A 16,127-nucleotide genomic window follows, 5' to 3' on the forward strand; every position below is an offset into this window, starting at 1 on the left:
GGATGGTCTCGATCTCCTGACCTCGTGATCCACCCGTCTCGGCCTCCCAAAGTGCTGGGATTACAGGCTTGAGCCACCGCGCCCGGCCGCTCCTCTGTGATCTTTTCACGCTGCCTGGTGAAAGCTGATTGAAGTTGGTGTTATTGTTACGTTATGACTTTTAGAAACCTGATCCCCTTGGTGACTCAGTCCATAGACTATGCCCTCTTTCTTCCCCAAAACTAATGATCAACTTTTTAAATATGTAGCTTAGAAAGTCAAACAGGTCAGAACTTACTTTGCTTCAGTGGTTCCTCCGTTGGGACACTAAGAAACAACTTGTGAAAGTGCATATTGGCCTTGTACTATAATGAGAACAAAATACAAGCATCACCACTCTCACTTTCTTGTGAAACATCACAAATTCAACTTCAACAACAAATTTTCCCTCCCTTAATAGTATCTTTAGGAATTCCTTCTCACTGATCTTACGTCTCTGACACAAGCCTTCAGTAAAACACAGTGAAAGTCAGGGCACACAAGTTTCATTTTCTAACAAGTTTAATGCTTTGCTGGTTGGATATAATGATGCAGCTGCTAGTCAGCCTACTGCTGAGGAAACAGGGCTAGACAAGGATGTCCCTAATCAGAAAGGGGATGAAATTTTAAGGAATCTCATTAGGGAGGGTACTGGATCCCAGGTACTAAACGTACCAGCGAGTACTCTCAGAAGAGTACAGTGGTTCAAAGCTTTGTAGTTAGGTAAACCTGAGTTGAAGTCTTGGCTGTAGTGGCTCTAGCTCTTGGTGTGTGACCATGGCTTAGTCCCTTTATCTCCCTGGGCCTTGGTTTCCTTTTCTGTACCAGAGGGCAAAAACAGTACCTGCCTCAAGGTATGCCATAAGGCTTAAATGGGATAATACACATAAAGGACCTATAGTCTAAGGCAACATATGGCCACTCTTCCTACTGTATTATTGTGAAGGCATTTCCTTAGCCAGTGACAGAAGTAGGATGCAGTAGGCTACTGTCAAGACAAGTAGGATTTCATACAAAGACTTCACTCTCCAGGGCAGCAGAAAGCCCAAGACTATGAAAGCTGCAAATCACTTCATTTTCAAGGGATCTGTTTTCACAACTGTGACAATAACAATGGGTAGCCAGCAATTTACAGATTGTAAAACACTTTCATCTGCATCATACAGCTATTAAGAGGTAGAACTGTTAGCTGGATGTGGTGGCATGTGTCTGTAGTCCTAGCTACTTGGGAGACTGAGGCAGGAGGATCTCTTGAGCCCAGGAGTTCAAGCCTGCAGTGAGCTATGGGGTATAACTGGATCCTCTCTCCACAGCATCAATCTGCCTCATAGGATACTTCTGAAGAAAAATTTTTATAAAGAGAATGGGTAGGAGGCCCTGGATGGCTTATTATCCAAACCAAGAGTGGTCTCAATGGCAAAACTGGCCCTGTTTTACCATAAAGAACTACAGACCAGGTCATCAAGACGATAGATGGTCCCTGCAAGTCAGCTATTTTATAGATAAACACCTTGCAGAAAGATACCTTGATTAAAGCTGGGTGTTGTATGGCTTCACTGAGCTTTTGTTTTCAATGGCTACAGTGAGCAATGGTTGCACGCTTGATTTAAAATATGCTAGGCCATAAACTCTTCAAAAATGTCAACGTAAAAATTGGCAAAAGAGGTAGTGGGGCTGATTTCAATTAAAAGGGACATAGCAGGCTGAGTGCAGTGGCTCATGCTCCTAATCCCAGCACTTCGGGATGCAGAGGTAGGTGGATCGCCTGAAGCCAGGAGTTTGAGTCGAGCCTGGCTAACACGGCAACACCCTGTCTGTACTAAAAATACAAAAATTAGCTGGGTGTGGTGGTGCACATCTGTAATCTCAGCTACTCAGATGGTTGAGTCATGAGAATCACTTGAATCCGGGAGGTGGAGGTTGCAGTGAGCCGAGATCATGGCATTGCACTCCAGCCTGGGTAACAGAGCAAGACTCTGTCTCGGAAAAAAAAAAAAAAAAGAAAAGACATAGCAAATACATGCAGTATGTGACTCTTGATTGGATCCTGGAGAGGAAAAAAACACCTTTATAAAGGATATTTATTACCGGGACTACCATGGAAATTCAAAAGTAGATTTTATATTAATAATATTTTAATACATTTCATATTTAAATTTCTTGGGTGTGCCGATGGTTTTTGGTTTAGCTCTTAGGAGGCACATATTCAAGTATTTAGAGGGGTGAAGAATTAAAAAAAACCCAAACTCCTGGCCCCAGTACATGCATCACACTCTCTGATGACATAGAACTGGGTTTTGTTTCCTACCTGGGTGTATTTTAGAGCAGAACCAAAATTAGTTTGGAGAATAATCCTGACCTTGTTCAAAGGTCTTACTCCTCTGTGTGCAGTTGGCTGGCCTACTACTATTCAGGTAGATGCCTTATCAGACTCTTCAATTTCAGTACAAGGATGTCACAACTCCCCTTGTCTTGTTAATTATTGGATAAGCACATGACTCTGTGTTGGTCCCTAATCTCTGGGTATTTGTCAGAGTTCGAGGCCACAGCATGGAACTCATCACCACGCAATGTGCTGAAAAGTGAGTTGTGGAATATAACATTGATAAAAAATGGACTGGAGGAACTGCTGCCTGTTTGTTCCTCTAAATTGTCTAAACTCTATGCCTCTCTTAGTCTTGACCAGCAGGAAGGTGCATACTTGAGTTCCTTCTTGTCACTGGCTTCAATAGTCTTGTCACCCGCTAAGACAATACAAATTTCATTCTTAAATTACCTGGCCGGAAGATGAAGACTTTTTTCTTTCAGTCTTAGGGTCATTTTTGCTTTCTGTTTTACAGTCGTTCTTATCACTTGCTAAAGAGGCACCATCAAAACTGGATTTTGACCTAAAGAAAGAAAGTCCAGGGTTGTCTATAAGATAATTTTTTTTTTTTTTGAGACAGTTTTGCTCTGTTGCCCAGGCTGAAGTGTAGCAGCATGATCACGGCTCACTGCAACCTCCCCATCCAGGACTCAAGCGATCCTCCCACCTCAGCCTCCCAAGTAGCTGGGACTACAGGTGCGTGCCACCATGCCCAGCTCATTTTTCTGTAGAGATGGGGTTTCACCATGTTGCCCAGGCTGGTCTTGAACTCCTGGACTTAAGTGATCTACCCGCCTCGGCCTCCCAAAGTACTGGGATTATAGGCATGAGTCACCACACCTGGCCTATGAGATACATTTTTCATTAATTTATTGTAATAAATCTTGATGATTATACTATCGTCTAAGAAAACCTGACATTTGTTTTTCTTTTCTGGATATCAAAAATCATTCATGATACTCTGAGAGCATTTACACAGCACATGCTTTAGGACACTGGAAGGATTTCAGCAGGCTGTAATCAAAAACTGTAGAAATAGTAACTTATAGAGGGTGAAATAACGATCAAGTTGTGAAAATAATTATGTCATTTTAAAAGTATTTTAATCAGTATTTAAAAAGGAGTAGTTGAGGCAAACTACTAAATAGTATTGTGGCTATAGTTCAATCAAAGAATATTTTTGTTTCAGAATTCCACTAATATTTAACAAGTATTAATTGAGTGGGGCATTGTGTTAAATGTCTTGGGGCCCATAACACAGTCTTTGTCCTTAAGGCGCCTGTGTACGCATGCATCAAACACTTTTTTAAAAAGGCAGTACATGATTTAGCACCAAAACAAAAACAAAAACAAAAAAAAATATTACAGCAGTTAGGAGAAGGTATGGAGCCAATAAGTCTAACAGGAGGTGAGAGAAGAGGAAAACAGGCTGGGCACAGTGGCTCACGCCTGTAATCACAGCACTTTGGAAGGCCAAGGTGAGCAGACCACCTGAGGTCAGGCATTTGAGACCAGCCTGGCCAACATAGTGAAATCCCATCTCTACCAAAAGTACAAAAATTATCTGGGCATGGTGGTGCGCGCCTGTAGTCCCAGCTACTCGGGAGGCTGAGGCGGGAGAATCGCTTGAACCCGGGAGGCAGAGGTTGCGGTGAGCTGATATTGCGCCACTGCACTCTAGCCTCGGGGAGAGAGCAAGATTCTGTCTCAAAAAGATAAAAAAGTTAAATTTAAAAAAGTAAATAAAGAGAAGAGGAAAACAAGAGAATAATGTGGGCTTGAAATGCTGGGCCTAAGAGGATAAGCAAGAATCAGGTATGAGGAAAAGACACAACACATCCCGGAGTGGAAATACAATACAAGTGAAATCAGAAAAAAACAAAAATGAAACCAAAAACATGTGTGAAGCCAAATCTTCCTTTTTCCTGTTAAGGACAGAGGTCAGAGCTCCAGAGTTTCTTTCTAAGGCGATTCTAGTCCTGGTTTTTCATTTTAGTAGATGTGTGCATTTGTACGTGTCTTCAACCCTACGGCTAAAAGCAGTCGCTTCAAAGTAGCATGCATGGATGATTTTTGGAGTTATATATATAAATAAGTTTTACGATCGTGAAGTTGCTTTAATGTTTCTGGGAGGAAATGGCACATAAAATCCATGATTTCACGATATTATTCCTTAAAATGAAGTTCAGTTAAAAAAAAATTGGTTCAAAGTGGATTTAAGAACAATCTGAAGTAATTCAGGTGGAACATGGGTGTCACAGATAAACAGAAAGGACTGAAGTTAGAGAATCATGCTCTGGTTTTCTCAGCTGTGAAAAGATGGACTATATGATGTCTTCGGCCTCTTCTAGCCACTACAGTGTATGATTCCACAGTGCTCAAATCACAGGTCAAATACCCCTCAGCTGTTCAAGGCAAATGAATTTAATTTCAGACACAGGCCATTTAAGCTATTCACAGTTGTAAATTCCCTGGGAATTCTAGGGATTACTTTTTTTTGGAAGCTATGAAAAAACATTTGTTCTCTATTTGAAAATAAAACTATCTGTACAAATGTCAACTTACCTTTTATTTATACTATTCACAGATTTGAATTCATCATCTCTACTGATTCAAATCAATAAATGTTAATGGAATGGGCAAGGAAATGATCAGACTGTTTGAAGATCCATGGCCTGCAAGCAAATATGACAAGTAGGGTGGCTCTACCCTTGATAATTTCAAAAGGCAGAAGCAATAAGGGGGTTCATCTGCATGACACTGACCCCTGTGGACAGGGTATGTATGTATATAATATTGATTTCTTTGGGTCTTTCCAACCCTGTTATTCTCACTTCCTACAGGTGACAAGAAGCCCAGTGCAAAATGAAAATGTGGGGTCCCTTATATAAAAATTAATTAATTAATCTTTTGAGACAAAGTCTCACACTGTTGCTGAGGTTGGAGTGGCACAATCTTGGCTTACTGCAGCTTCCACTTCCTGGGTTCAAGCAATTCTCCTGCCTCAGCCTCCCGGGTGCATGCACCACCACACCTGGCTAATTTTTGTATTTTTAGTAGAGACGGGGTTTCACCATGATAGCCAGGCTGGTCTTGAATCCCTGACCTCAAGTTATCCACCTGCCTCAGCCTCTCAAAAGTGCTGGGATTACAGGTGTGAGCCATCACGCCCGGCCCCCTTACATAAAAATTATTAAGCATTTCTGGATAGCAAGAGGGGAGCATTAAACCAAGTGTGGGCCCTTTCCAGCTGCACAGACCACATGCCCATGAAGTGTAGCAAGCATGCCCTGTGAGAGTGTATTATTATTACTGAAGCCTGGGGAAGTTGGAGTAAAACCAACAGTGTTTTTAAGGTGCCTGCTGTAGTCAGCCAACAGTGGTGAAAGACATGAGAAATAACGTGCCTTGTGCCTTTGTGAAGAGAAGCATTAGGTGAGGCTTTGAGGGGAAACAACTAGAGGAAAAAAAATGGTTAAACTGAGATGCTGGCCAGGCGCAGTGGCTCACGCCTGTAATCCCAGGACTTTGGGAGGCCGAGGCCAGTGGATCACCTGAAGTCAGGAGTTCAAGACCAGCCTGGTCAACATGGTGAAACCCTGTCTCTATTAAAAGCACAAAAATTAGGTGCACGCCTGTAGTCCCAGCTACTGGGGTGGCTGAGGTAGGAGAATCGCTTGAACCTGGGAGGCAGAGGTTGCTGTGAGCTAATGTGCCACTGCACTCCAGCCTGGGTGACAGAGCGAGACTCCGACTGGAAAAAAAAAAAAAAGCGAGATGCCACAAAACAGCATGCAGGAAAGATGAAGAGATAATTGGGAATTAGGGTCAGAAGAGGAAAATTTGGGGAAGAGTTAAGACTTACTCTTGGTCCTGAATGAAGCATAGATTTGGAGAGAAGACATGGGCTGGTAAGCCAGGAAGGAAGCAAAAAGTGGAGTTAATAATCTTTCAGCAGAGACCAAAAGAAGTAGAAGGTAGCAGTTCTAAAAGTTCTAATAATGGTGAAGGATAACAATCATTTCTCTACTCAGTTTAGATAAACTGCACTCACCCATCACACACTCTTGGTTTAACTGCTATCTTTTAAGTGCCCCAAAGCAACTTTAGTCTCTACCAAACGGTAGTTGGTGCCTCTCAGAATGATGAAGCTACAGCTACACATCTCAAAACCACCTCTCCCCTCCAGCCCCACAACCAAACCGCCCCTCCCTTTTAGTCTGTCACAGGAAACTGGTGGCCTGAGGAGTCCCCGGGATGGGGATTCTTTTCCCTTGGCTTTTTCATGGCCCCCAGGAAAATGAGACACCAGGTGGGCACACCCGAGGCTGGGCAGACACTCCAACCTGGCCAGCCTTCCCAGGTGCTTTCTAAACATATGCCTGAGAGTGGGCCACCCCGGCCTCATCACTTAGCAAAATCAGCGCTTTCAGAAAGGTGCAGATGCTTTGCTGAAGGTTGGGGCAGGAGGGAGAAAAAGTTGCTGCCTGGGTATCGGGGAAAAATGTTCATTCTTTCTCAGGAGTATTATTTGTCTATAGTATCAATACATCCTCACTCTAACAAAAAACCCCAGCTCCTCCCATAATGCCCTCTCCCCAAAAGACGAAAGAGAACAAAGAGAGTCAACGGAGGACTCACCGTAGGCTAATGATTTTCTTCTGGTCTGGGGAGTCGGCCTCCACAGATGGGGTAGGGGATTGGGCTGTTGGCGACCTGCAGGCTTTCTTTTTCTCCTCCACACCATTCTCAGCCTCTGAGCTGAAGAAGAAAGGAAAACACTTCACCTTAGACATTCAGAGAGAGGTAGCTGGAAGGAAAACGATGAAGTAACCTGGTTTTCTAGAGAGTGGAATGATTTTCATTCCCCACTGATAGGCTAGTTAACTTTGACAGCTAGGCCCTTTCCCAATCTCCATTCTAACCCCTTGCCTGGTGCCCCAATGGCAGTAGCTGCAGGTCATACCTGTTTCACTTGTAAATGCCAGACTGTGTGGACTTGCTGGCTCCCAGGTCTGCGTTGCCCAGCTCTGTTCTGCATAGTCTGTGCTGCCCAGCTCTGCTGCTCTGCATAGGCTGTGCTGGGGAAGTCAGATCACCTGGAGGCTGGGAGGGCCCTGCACACGTGCACACGCACACGCACACACGCTCATGTGTGGCCTCCTGCAGGTGTGAGCCTTCCCTCTGGGAACCCCCACCCCTTTTGTTTGCACTTCTCTTAAGTCACTTACATGTTGCTTAACCAAGCAGTTCCCTAAGCAATTTACAGTCTCTGATCTTTACAACCACCCAGACTAGGTAGGAATTACTACCCCCATTTTATAGATGAGGAATCTGAGGCTCTTGCTATCTTGCCTAAGTTCAGAGAGCTAGCATCTCTCTTACTTGAGATTCAAACTCAGTATGTCTGTCTGCAAAGCCTTTGTGTTCTCTCTCTCCATCCATCCCCCCAACCACCTACTCATCCATTTATCCCCATAACTAACTCTTCAGTGTGAGAGCTCCAGGGTGGGGTGGGAATCTTACTCATCTTTGTCCTAACCACGGGGTCTAGGATAGTGTTGACCTACAGTCATGATCAATAGGCTTTGGAAAAACTAGGTCTGACCTTGGTAAAAGAGAAGGTGGAGGGGAGTAGAGGGGAAGGTGAGTCAAGAGGGTTTGTGCATAGAACCAACAAACAGAGGACAACCAGCATGGGGGATGCAGAAGTGGGCTCCCTCAGTCGCCCGGTGAAGATCTCTTGGGAAGCAGGGGAAACCATTTCCAATGGGAAAGTGGGAAAGGAAGGGATGTTGAAGGAAAAATACAAAATGTTTTTTATGGATCAGAACTTCTTTGGTGTGTCAGCTCAGTAAAACACAAACGATACTTCTGAGGATGTGAGGACTCCACGGAGACTGAGCGTAAAGAAAGACACGTTAAGATGGCATTGCTATAAGAGATTAGCTAATCTTCATTTTCATTTACCACCTATTTGGTATTCTCACCTGGATATGACCGTGCAGGCAGGAAATGCCACTGGATAGTTTAAACTGCCTGGTTGCTTTGCTGACCACTTTTCACAGCATATGAAAATTGCAGCCTAGGCGAGGAGTCCTGTTGTAGTGTCAGAATCAAGGCCAGTATATCTGACAAGGGTATCTAACTAATAACCCCCACAAATGGTTGATACTTTTTTTTTTTGAGATGGAGTTTCACTCTTGTTGCCCAGGCTGGAGTGCAGTGGCACCATCTCAACTCACTGCAACCACTGCCTCCCGGGTTCAAGTGATTCTCCTCCTGCCTGAGTAGCTAGGATTACAGGCACATGCCACCACGCCTGGCTAATATTTGTATTTTTAGTAGAAACGGGGTTTTGCCATGTTGGCCAGGCTGGTCTTGAACTCCTGACCTCAGGTGATCCACCCACCTTGGTCTCCCAAAGTGCTGGGATTACAGGCATGAGCCACTGCGCCTGGCCAAATGGTTGATGCTCTTAATTTTGTGGTAAGCATTTCTTTTTTCCTAGTAGATACATATCTGAGGACAGAGGCCCAACCTTCTATTTCTTCAATTCTTCTCAAAGTACTTAAAACAGTTACATACATTAAAAGGGCTTAGTCCATAACAGAATTGCATTATGTGACAAAGGTACATGGAAGGCCAAGGTCTTGAAATATTATTAGGAAAACCCTGTTTTGGTTTACATAATAATTGGACTTGATTAAACTCAACACCATGTTTAATTTGTGGACTCAAAGAATTTTAGAATAGTTAAGAGGCCTTAAAGCACATCTCTGGCTTTTTTCTCTTCCCCCAAAACACACACACATTATCTCTCTTCTTCAATAGATTCAGGCAGAAATCTACTTGAGAAGCCCTCTTTAAGTAGAGACTGGGTATAGAACTTCAATAATCCACCTCAACATTTATTCAGATATTTACTGGATTTTATGCAGGATCAGATGAAGACTTAGAGGGAGAGCCAGAGCTGTCCTGTACAGCATCTTTGTGTACAGAGAGCCACTCCGCAAAAGGTGCTCCTGGCAGAGATAAGGTGCTCCTTGCTCTGGGCAGAAGCGACCCAGCACCAACGTCAGAAGTCAGCAAAACTGAGGCTAGATTTCAGTCCCTCTTTGCCCCTGACCCATCTTGGTCAGGCTTTTGTGTGCAGTGCAGGTGACTAAGTGCTTAACCACATGAGGTGGTCCTGTTTTGGGACTCAGCTTAGCACTGAAAAGATTACAGTGCATGCCTCTAGATTGTCCTACTCAAACAATGTCTTTCAAGGATGGAACATACAGTTGGACTCAAAGTAGCTTTTTTCTACATACTCTCCACTTTATTTCTCCTTCAGCTTGTGTCTTGTCTTCAGCACTGGTTCTCTCCTGGAAGGCCCTAGCCAGGGGGCACATCCTCCACATTGCCTAAAAGTCTCTATGGTGCCTGCTGATTTTATAACTCACTAGGCATCGAATTAATTCATACCTTGTACTGGTACCTTTTCTCCCCAAAATCTTAGTTATCCAGCACTAGACTCAGTTCCTCAAAGGCAGGGAATGTCTGTTTTCTTTTCCACGGCACTCAGCTCAGCATTTGCTCACAGTGGTCATTCATAGGTTGAATAATATGGATTAATTATGTAGTATCTCAAAGAGGAAGCGAAATTCACCTACGGGTCAATTCGATCTTAGGTTTTTGCTTACTTAAAGATGCTACAGGCTCAAGCAAGTTAATTCCTCACACAGGCAAGATTATTCCTGCAAGCGTCCCTTGCCTTGGAGGTCTTGTCAGCAGCAGACTGAAACTATGTAGAATTCAAGCAGCAGAGGCTAGCGTGTGTTTGAGTGAGCAGTGTGGGAGGGGAAATGGAATGCTTCCTCAAGGCCTTTTGGAAACTTTGAAGTCAATGAAGCTGAATCAGGCCTCTCAGCAACTGTAAAGTTACGGTCAATGGAGTTGAACAGGTTTCATTTAAATCATGAAAATAAGGAAATCAGGTTTGATTTATTTTTTTTACCAGAAGACAAAGCCCTGTTACGGACTTTGACTAAAAGAGTCAACTGAAAAAACAAACCAAAAAAACCAATCCACCTATTTCAACAAATATTTACTGGACTGGTCCCTGCTGTCAGGGTGCTCAGAGCTTTGTAGGTGAGACAGGTAAGTGAGCTGGCAGTTGTTAAGTATCCATAGAAGGAGTAGAAGATGCTGGAGACACAGGACCAACCTTCACTTGACCTTGGCAGGTTATTTCTCCTCCCATCTCCAACCCACTTTAAGCATCAGTTATGGTCCCTGCCTGAAAGGTTTTTAGTAGAAATTTCAAAGCAGTGAGATAGTCATGCTTATAATAACGAAACCTGACTTCACCTATTAGGGGACAGCATTTTTATTTTTATTTATTTATTTTTTTGAGATGGAATTTCACTCTTGTCATCCAGGCTGGAGTGCAATGGCGTGATCTCCGCTCACTGCAACCTCCACCTCCTGGGTTCAAGTGATTCTCCTGCCTCAGCCTCCCGAGTAGCTGGGATTACAGGTGCCTGCCACCATGCCTGGCTAATTTTTGTATTTGCAGTAGAGACAGGGTTTCACCATGTTGGCCAGGCTGGTCTTGAACTCCTGGTCTCAAGTGATTTGCCCGCTTCGGCCTCCCAAAGTGCTGGGATTACAAAGCATAAGCCACCACGCCTGGCTGGGGAAAGCATTTTTATTACTGGCTAGGAAAATCTTGTTTCAATAAAACACTGCCACACACTATTACACAATTTATAAATACAAAAACAGGTTGTACAATCCCTATCAATCATCTAATATTTGTCACTTCCCAGACCTCATTAGTTTGATGACGACTTAAATTTGGATTTCACAATTTTTCAGAATTAGAACTCTAATGTGGAGGCAACCATCATTCCTCCTGGAGATAGTATCTGTGAGTTTCAGGTAAACTCAATATGCCTTTCTCTTGTCACATCACTGGCCCTTTGCCCCTCCTGCTGGGAATGTATTGTATTCAGGCACCATCACATGCAAGTCCAAGTAAATAAGTAGCTGAGGGCAGAAGTTATGATTAAGCTGTGTCTCAGGTGAAGGAAAACAAGTGTTACACTGTGGTTCAGTCCAAGAAGGTGTGTTCCCTTCTACTTACAGTGGTCAGTCCCTGTGTTTGAGTCTACTTACATGTTAATCTAAGCTAAAGGCATAAAAATACGTCACTAAGCTTCCTTATGGTAGCAGAAGTAGAGGTAGTTTTATATCTACCATTATTTTTAAAGAAATCTCTGATCATTTTAAAGCCACAGTCTTGACCAACAAAGGTTTAGAAGAGTCTTGAAGATAGGATACGTTTCATCAGAGGGTCTTCATAGAATAAATTCCTGGAAATGGGATTGTTGTGGTCATGGGTGGGTCTCTGAAAGTAGAGTGTTGCTGAAACCCTGGAGTGAAAACCAGGTTGGCATCTGGATTCACCAAGATCTGGGGCCTCATAGGCGTGTGTTTTCAGAGAGCTGCCTGCTCAGTGGCTCCGTGGCTGGCAGACACTCTTTGGGAAGCAAAGAGCTGGGCTATAGAGATGGAAGAGGGCTGGACAGCAGCCACAGTACAAATAAAGAGAGGCCTCACAGGGACCAAAAGAAGGAAATAGAATGGAGTGTGGAAGTACAAGAGTGAGCAATGGAGACAGGATGGCTGGGAAACCCTTTAGCTTCTCCAATTTCATAAACTCGGAATCTCCCAAATTAGATTTTTGTAAGTCAAGAAGAATGACCTTCCATTTACATTTCTGATACATATATTTTTGTTTGGACAACCATACATTTCATTTATCTATCTACATATTTATTTCTGAATAGGCACTATAAGTATAAAATTTAAAAGTTACAAATAGAAAAACAAATTTCTTTTTACCCCTGTTTCATGGTGACCCAGTTTCTCTCCACAAAGGCACCTGCTCTTCCCAGCAACTTGTGTGTCCTTCCTGGGAGAGTCTGTGCACATATCAGCATGTGCATTTTTGAAGTACAAATGATAGATAGCATGCTATTCTACGCTTTGCTTTTTTTTTTTTTTTTTAATTTTTTGTATCTTGGGGCTCTTTCCCTGTCAGTACCTATAGATCTTCCTCATACTTTTTGAATGACTGCATAAAGTTCCATTGTGAGGATGAACTGTTATTTAACCAGTTCCTTATTGATGGGGCATGTAGGTGGATTCCAGTCTTTTGCAAATACTAACAACATTGCACAAATGTCCTTATATGTTTATAACGTGTGAATAATTTTCTGGAAATGGAACTGCTGCATCAAAGGGTATATGATAGAAAAAACGTTATAGCTATTGCCAAATTGCCCTCAGTAGACATTTTGTGATTCACACCCAAATATACAACAGTGTTTATATCTTCTCACTAATAAAGTGTTAGCCTTAAAAAATACATATTTTGAAGTACCTAATAGCTGGCACACAAAATAACAATAATCATTTTAATCATGACTAGTGCTAAACTTTTTGATCTTTGCAAATGTAAAAGGCTAAAAAATATTCCACTACAGTTTTCATTTGCATTTTCTTCTTAAGAGTAAAGCTGGGTGTATTTCCATATATCTAAGCGCTTATTAAAATTTTTCTTGTTTTGTGAATTAGTTGTTTGTATGTACATTTTGGCCAATTTATCTAATGATTTGCTGTCACTCAGGCTGGAGTGCAGTACAGTAGCACAATCTCAGCTCACTGCAACCTCTGCCTCCCAGGTTCAAATGATTTTCCTGTCTCAGCCTCCTGGGTAGCTGGGATTACAGCTCAGGGATTTGAGACTGCGGTGAGCCGTGATTGTGCCACTGCACTTTACCCTGGGTGACAGAGTGAGACCCTGTCTCAACAACAAAAAGTGGTAGCTACTGAGGAGGCAGATAGGGGATGGGAGAGGTGGGATTGAGATCATTATACAATTTTAATGAATTATATTATTTTGGTAAGCATTTAAACAATTTTGAAAGTTTTATTCATATCCTTGTAGCAAAGATGTAAGGTACAGAGTGGATAATAAAAATCAGTGGATTTACTATCTTCAAATGTTTGAGCTCTTACTATGTGTAAAACCTCATAGCAGATTTTATGTTCTCAAAGGACTTAGGCTTTACTGGGAACTTAAGTTTAGTACATAAAAAGAGAACAAAACATGTCGTAAAGGATATTGTGTCATAAAGAAGGTGTCTAAGGAGTTCAGAAACCTCTTCTAATTGTAAAGAGGAGACTCAGAGAAGTTGTGTGGAAGAAATAAGCATGACACCCTTGTGTATGGGGAGGGCACCATGTCTTTTCTAGTTAAGTAGAAAAATATTATAGCTGTCAGAAATATATTTCAGTACGAGAAATGTAAATTATATTTCTATTTGTTGTATAAAACAGTAAAAATAAAACAGCCCTTTGGATTGGAGACATCAAAACTTTCATTACTGCATCACAGCCGTCGGTGCCACCTCTCTGCCCGAAGAAACGCTGTAGGTATACAATGATTATTGTGGAAGGATTGAGATTTGAGCTGGATACATACAATTTGGACTCATAGAGATGCCTTAAGGTCATGAGAAATACAAGGACAGGCAGAAGCAAAATATGCAGACAAGGAAAAGTCACTCTCACAAGGAAATCCAGTAGTTTTTTTTTTTTTTTTTCTGAAGTACAGGCAGCAGGAAGAAGCAGAAATTAAGTTGTGCAGTTTGATTCCTAATGAGAGAAGGCTACTTTTAGACTTCATTTGACTGGTGGCAGGTATTAATTGAAGATTTTTAAACAGAAGGAATGAAATGACAAGATATTAAATGCCTACCTTTTATACATCATGGACCTGATGAGCTATGGGCTTCTGGAGGACTATATTCCTATTTGTACAAGAACAAGGGAGGGTGGAAGCTGGAGACGAGAGAAAACAGAAAGGCAGGTAGGGAGGTGAATCTGAAGGCAAGAAGCAGACACTGCATTGGAGGGAAAATCCAGAGATAACATTGGAATGATTAGGGAGAGCACGCAATGGAGAGGAACATCTGAGAACACCAAGATTATCTGGGGGATGGAGAGGATGGCATTGCCACTAACAGTTACAGGGAACACGAGAGAAACTGTAGTTTGGTGGGAAGGATTTTGTAAATTTAGTTTTAGACATAATAGATGTTATATTGATAGCAGGTAGAAAACTGTATCTAACAAAACCAAAAGAGCCCCAAATATGTCAACAATAAAAAGAATATCCGATTTTGCAGAGAAGGGGTTCTGCCAGTTTGGAAACTAATTCCATTGAGTCTCAAGCACACTGCTGTAGCAAAAATGAATACCTAAACACCAGCAGCAATAGCAGGGCTAGAGAAATGGTTTAGCAGAGGCCACCATCTGGCTCCAGTAACCTCTTTAATATGGTCTCAAAGAAGACCCCTCTGTTCTCATGAAAGTGGACAAGTCATTGTCCCATGAACAATCGTGTGATTCATTCCTGCCTCTGTATCTATTCCTAATTCTGTTTTCCTAAAATATTATGTCTCTTTGAAAGCCTAAGGCAACTCATTTAACTCCAAAAAGCAATTAATTGTTAAGATTCTGATTCTGGAGAGACAGAAACCCAACTCAAACTAGCTTATGTTTTTTTAAAAAAGTAACCAAACAGCCCCCAAGGGTTTTTGTCACTGCTTTAAGACGAAGTCAACAGTAGAGAGTGGGTGCAGCTGCAGTGATTTCCCTTCCACCCTTGGAACGCACAGCAATGATCTCTAGGATCTTCCTCTCCAAGACTTCTGGGACATCAATGTGCAATTCATCCTCCTGAGACACCGCCTCCATTATGTCATGCTCCAGAGTCAACAATGGCTTTCTATTGAGCACCAGATCGAGGTATCTGGACACAAGCCAAGACCCTCCAGTTTTGCAATCTCCCTCTGCTTTTCAAAAGGAATTCTCTGTTCCAGCCATGTTGGTCTTCTTACCTTGGCTGTACTTATATCATGTTCTGTCCTTCCTCTATGCATTCATTCTCAGTCCTCTGCTCCCTCCTCTCTATACACAGGAACCCATCATACCAGACTCTGAACAAATCCAATTACATCCCCACTTTGATACTGACCTCCATCTCTTTATTATCAATAATATAAGAAATTCTGCAATTAATACTTATTGCCTAGACATCTATTTGCAATACAGGAAAACAATTAGCATTTTAAAAAGGGCTTGGGCTTAAATTTTATCTCAAAACCTATCTCATGAACTCCTTCCCAAGTGTGGTTGACAAGTTTTGGAAGAGCGGGTGGGAGCAAGAGAAAAAGGTCAGTCTTTTCATTTTCCCCACTGCTGAATTGGCATTGTGTGCAAACTTATTTTTTTCAAACTGATTATTAGTTAGATGAGCAATAATTTGAAACCATATGGAAACTTGAAAAGACTGTCTTCATCAAACTGACTTCACAGCAGTAGCATTTTGAGGCCAAGCACAGTTGGAAAATAACAAAGTAAATTATAAAATGCAGCAAGGAGGTAGCAATGGACTTTTCTAGTTTCCAGCCAAGGAAGATTGATGCTGCTGATAGTGAATTCTCTTTTGCTATTGACAGCCTGAGTACATGAATGCTATTTTGCATTGCATAATACTACCAAACTTTCTAAAAACGTATACTGAATATATCTCCTCCAAACTAGACTATAACCTTTTTAGGGGCAGAGACTTTAAGCATTTTTTTTGAATTTCTGTCTTCATTCCTTTTTTTTTTTTTTTTTT

At 42.1% G+C, this 16,127-nt stretch overlaps 1 protein-coding gene across 7 annotated transcripts in view; it reads right to left on the bottom strand.

Moving 5' to 3' along the window:
- Nucleotides 1–16,127, bottom strand: part of GRAMD3 (GRAM domain containing 3) — a 141,548-nt gene that overhangs the window by 22,096 nt on the left and 103,325 nt on the right. For 3 of the 7 annotated variants that reach the window (XM_011981207.1, XM_011981208.1, XM_011981210.1), the window contains exons 2-4: nt 7,025–7,144; nt 2,795–2,906; nt 278–344 (exon numbers count right to left, since the gene is read on the bottom strand). In XM_011981207.1, coding sequence (XP_011836597.1) covers nt 278–344; nt 2,795–2,906; nt 7,025–7,144 — 299 coding nt within the window. Of the gene's footprint in view, nt 1–277; nt 345–2,794; nt 2,907–6,248; nt 6,292–7,024; nt 7,194–7,349; nt 7,416–10,142; nt 10,241–16,127 lie in introns of those variants that run through there. The other 4 variants (XM_011981209.1, XM_011981213.1, XM_011981212.1 and 1 more) reach the window with 4 other exon arrangements.

The sequence above is a fragment of the Mandrillus leucophaeus genome, unplaced genomic scaffold, assembly GCF_000951045.1.
Source record: "Mandrillus leucophaeus isolate KB7577 unplaced genomic scaffold, Mleu.le_1.0 Scaffold221, whole genome shotgun sequence".
NCBI classification, from domain to species: domain Eukaryota; kingdom Metazoa; phylum Chordata; class Mammalia; order Primates; family Cercopithecidae; genus Mandrillus; species Mandrillus leucophaeus.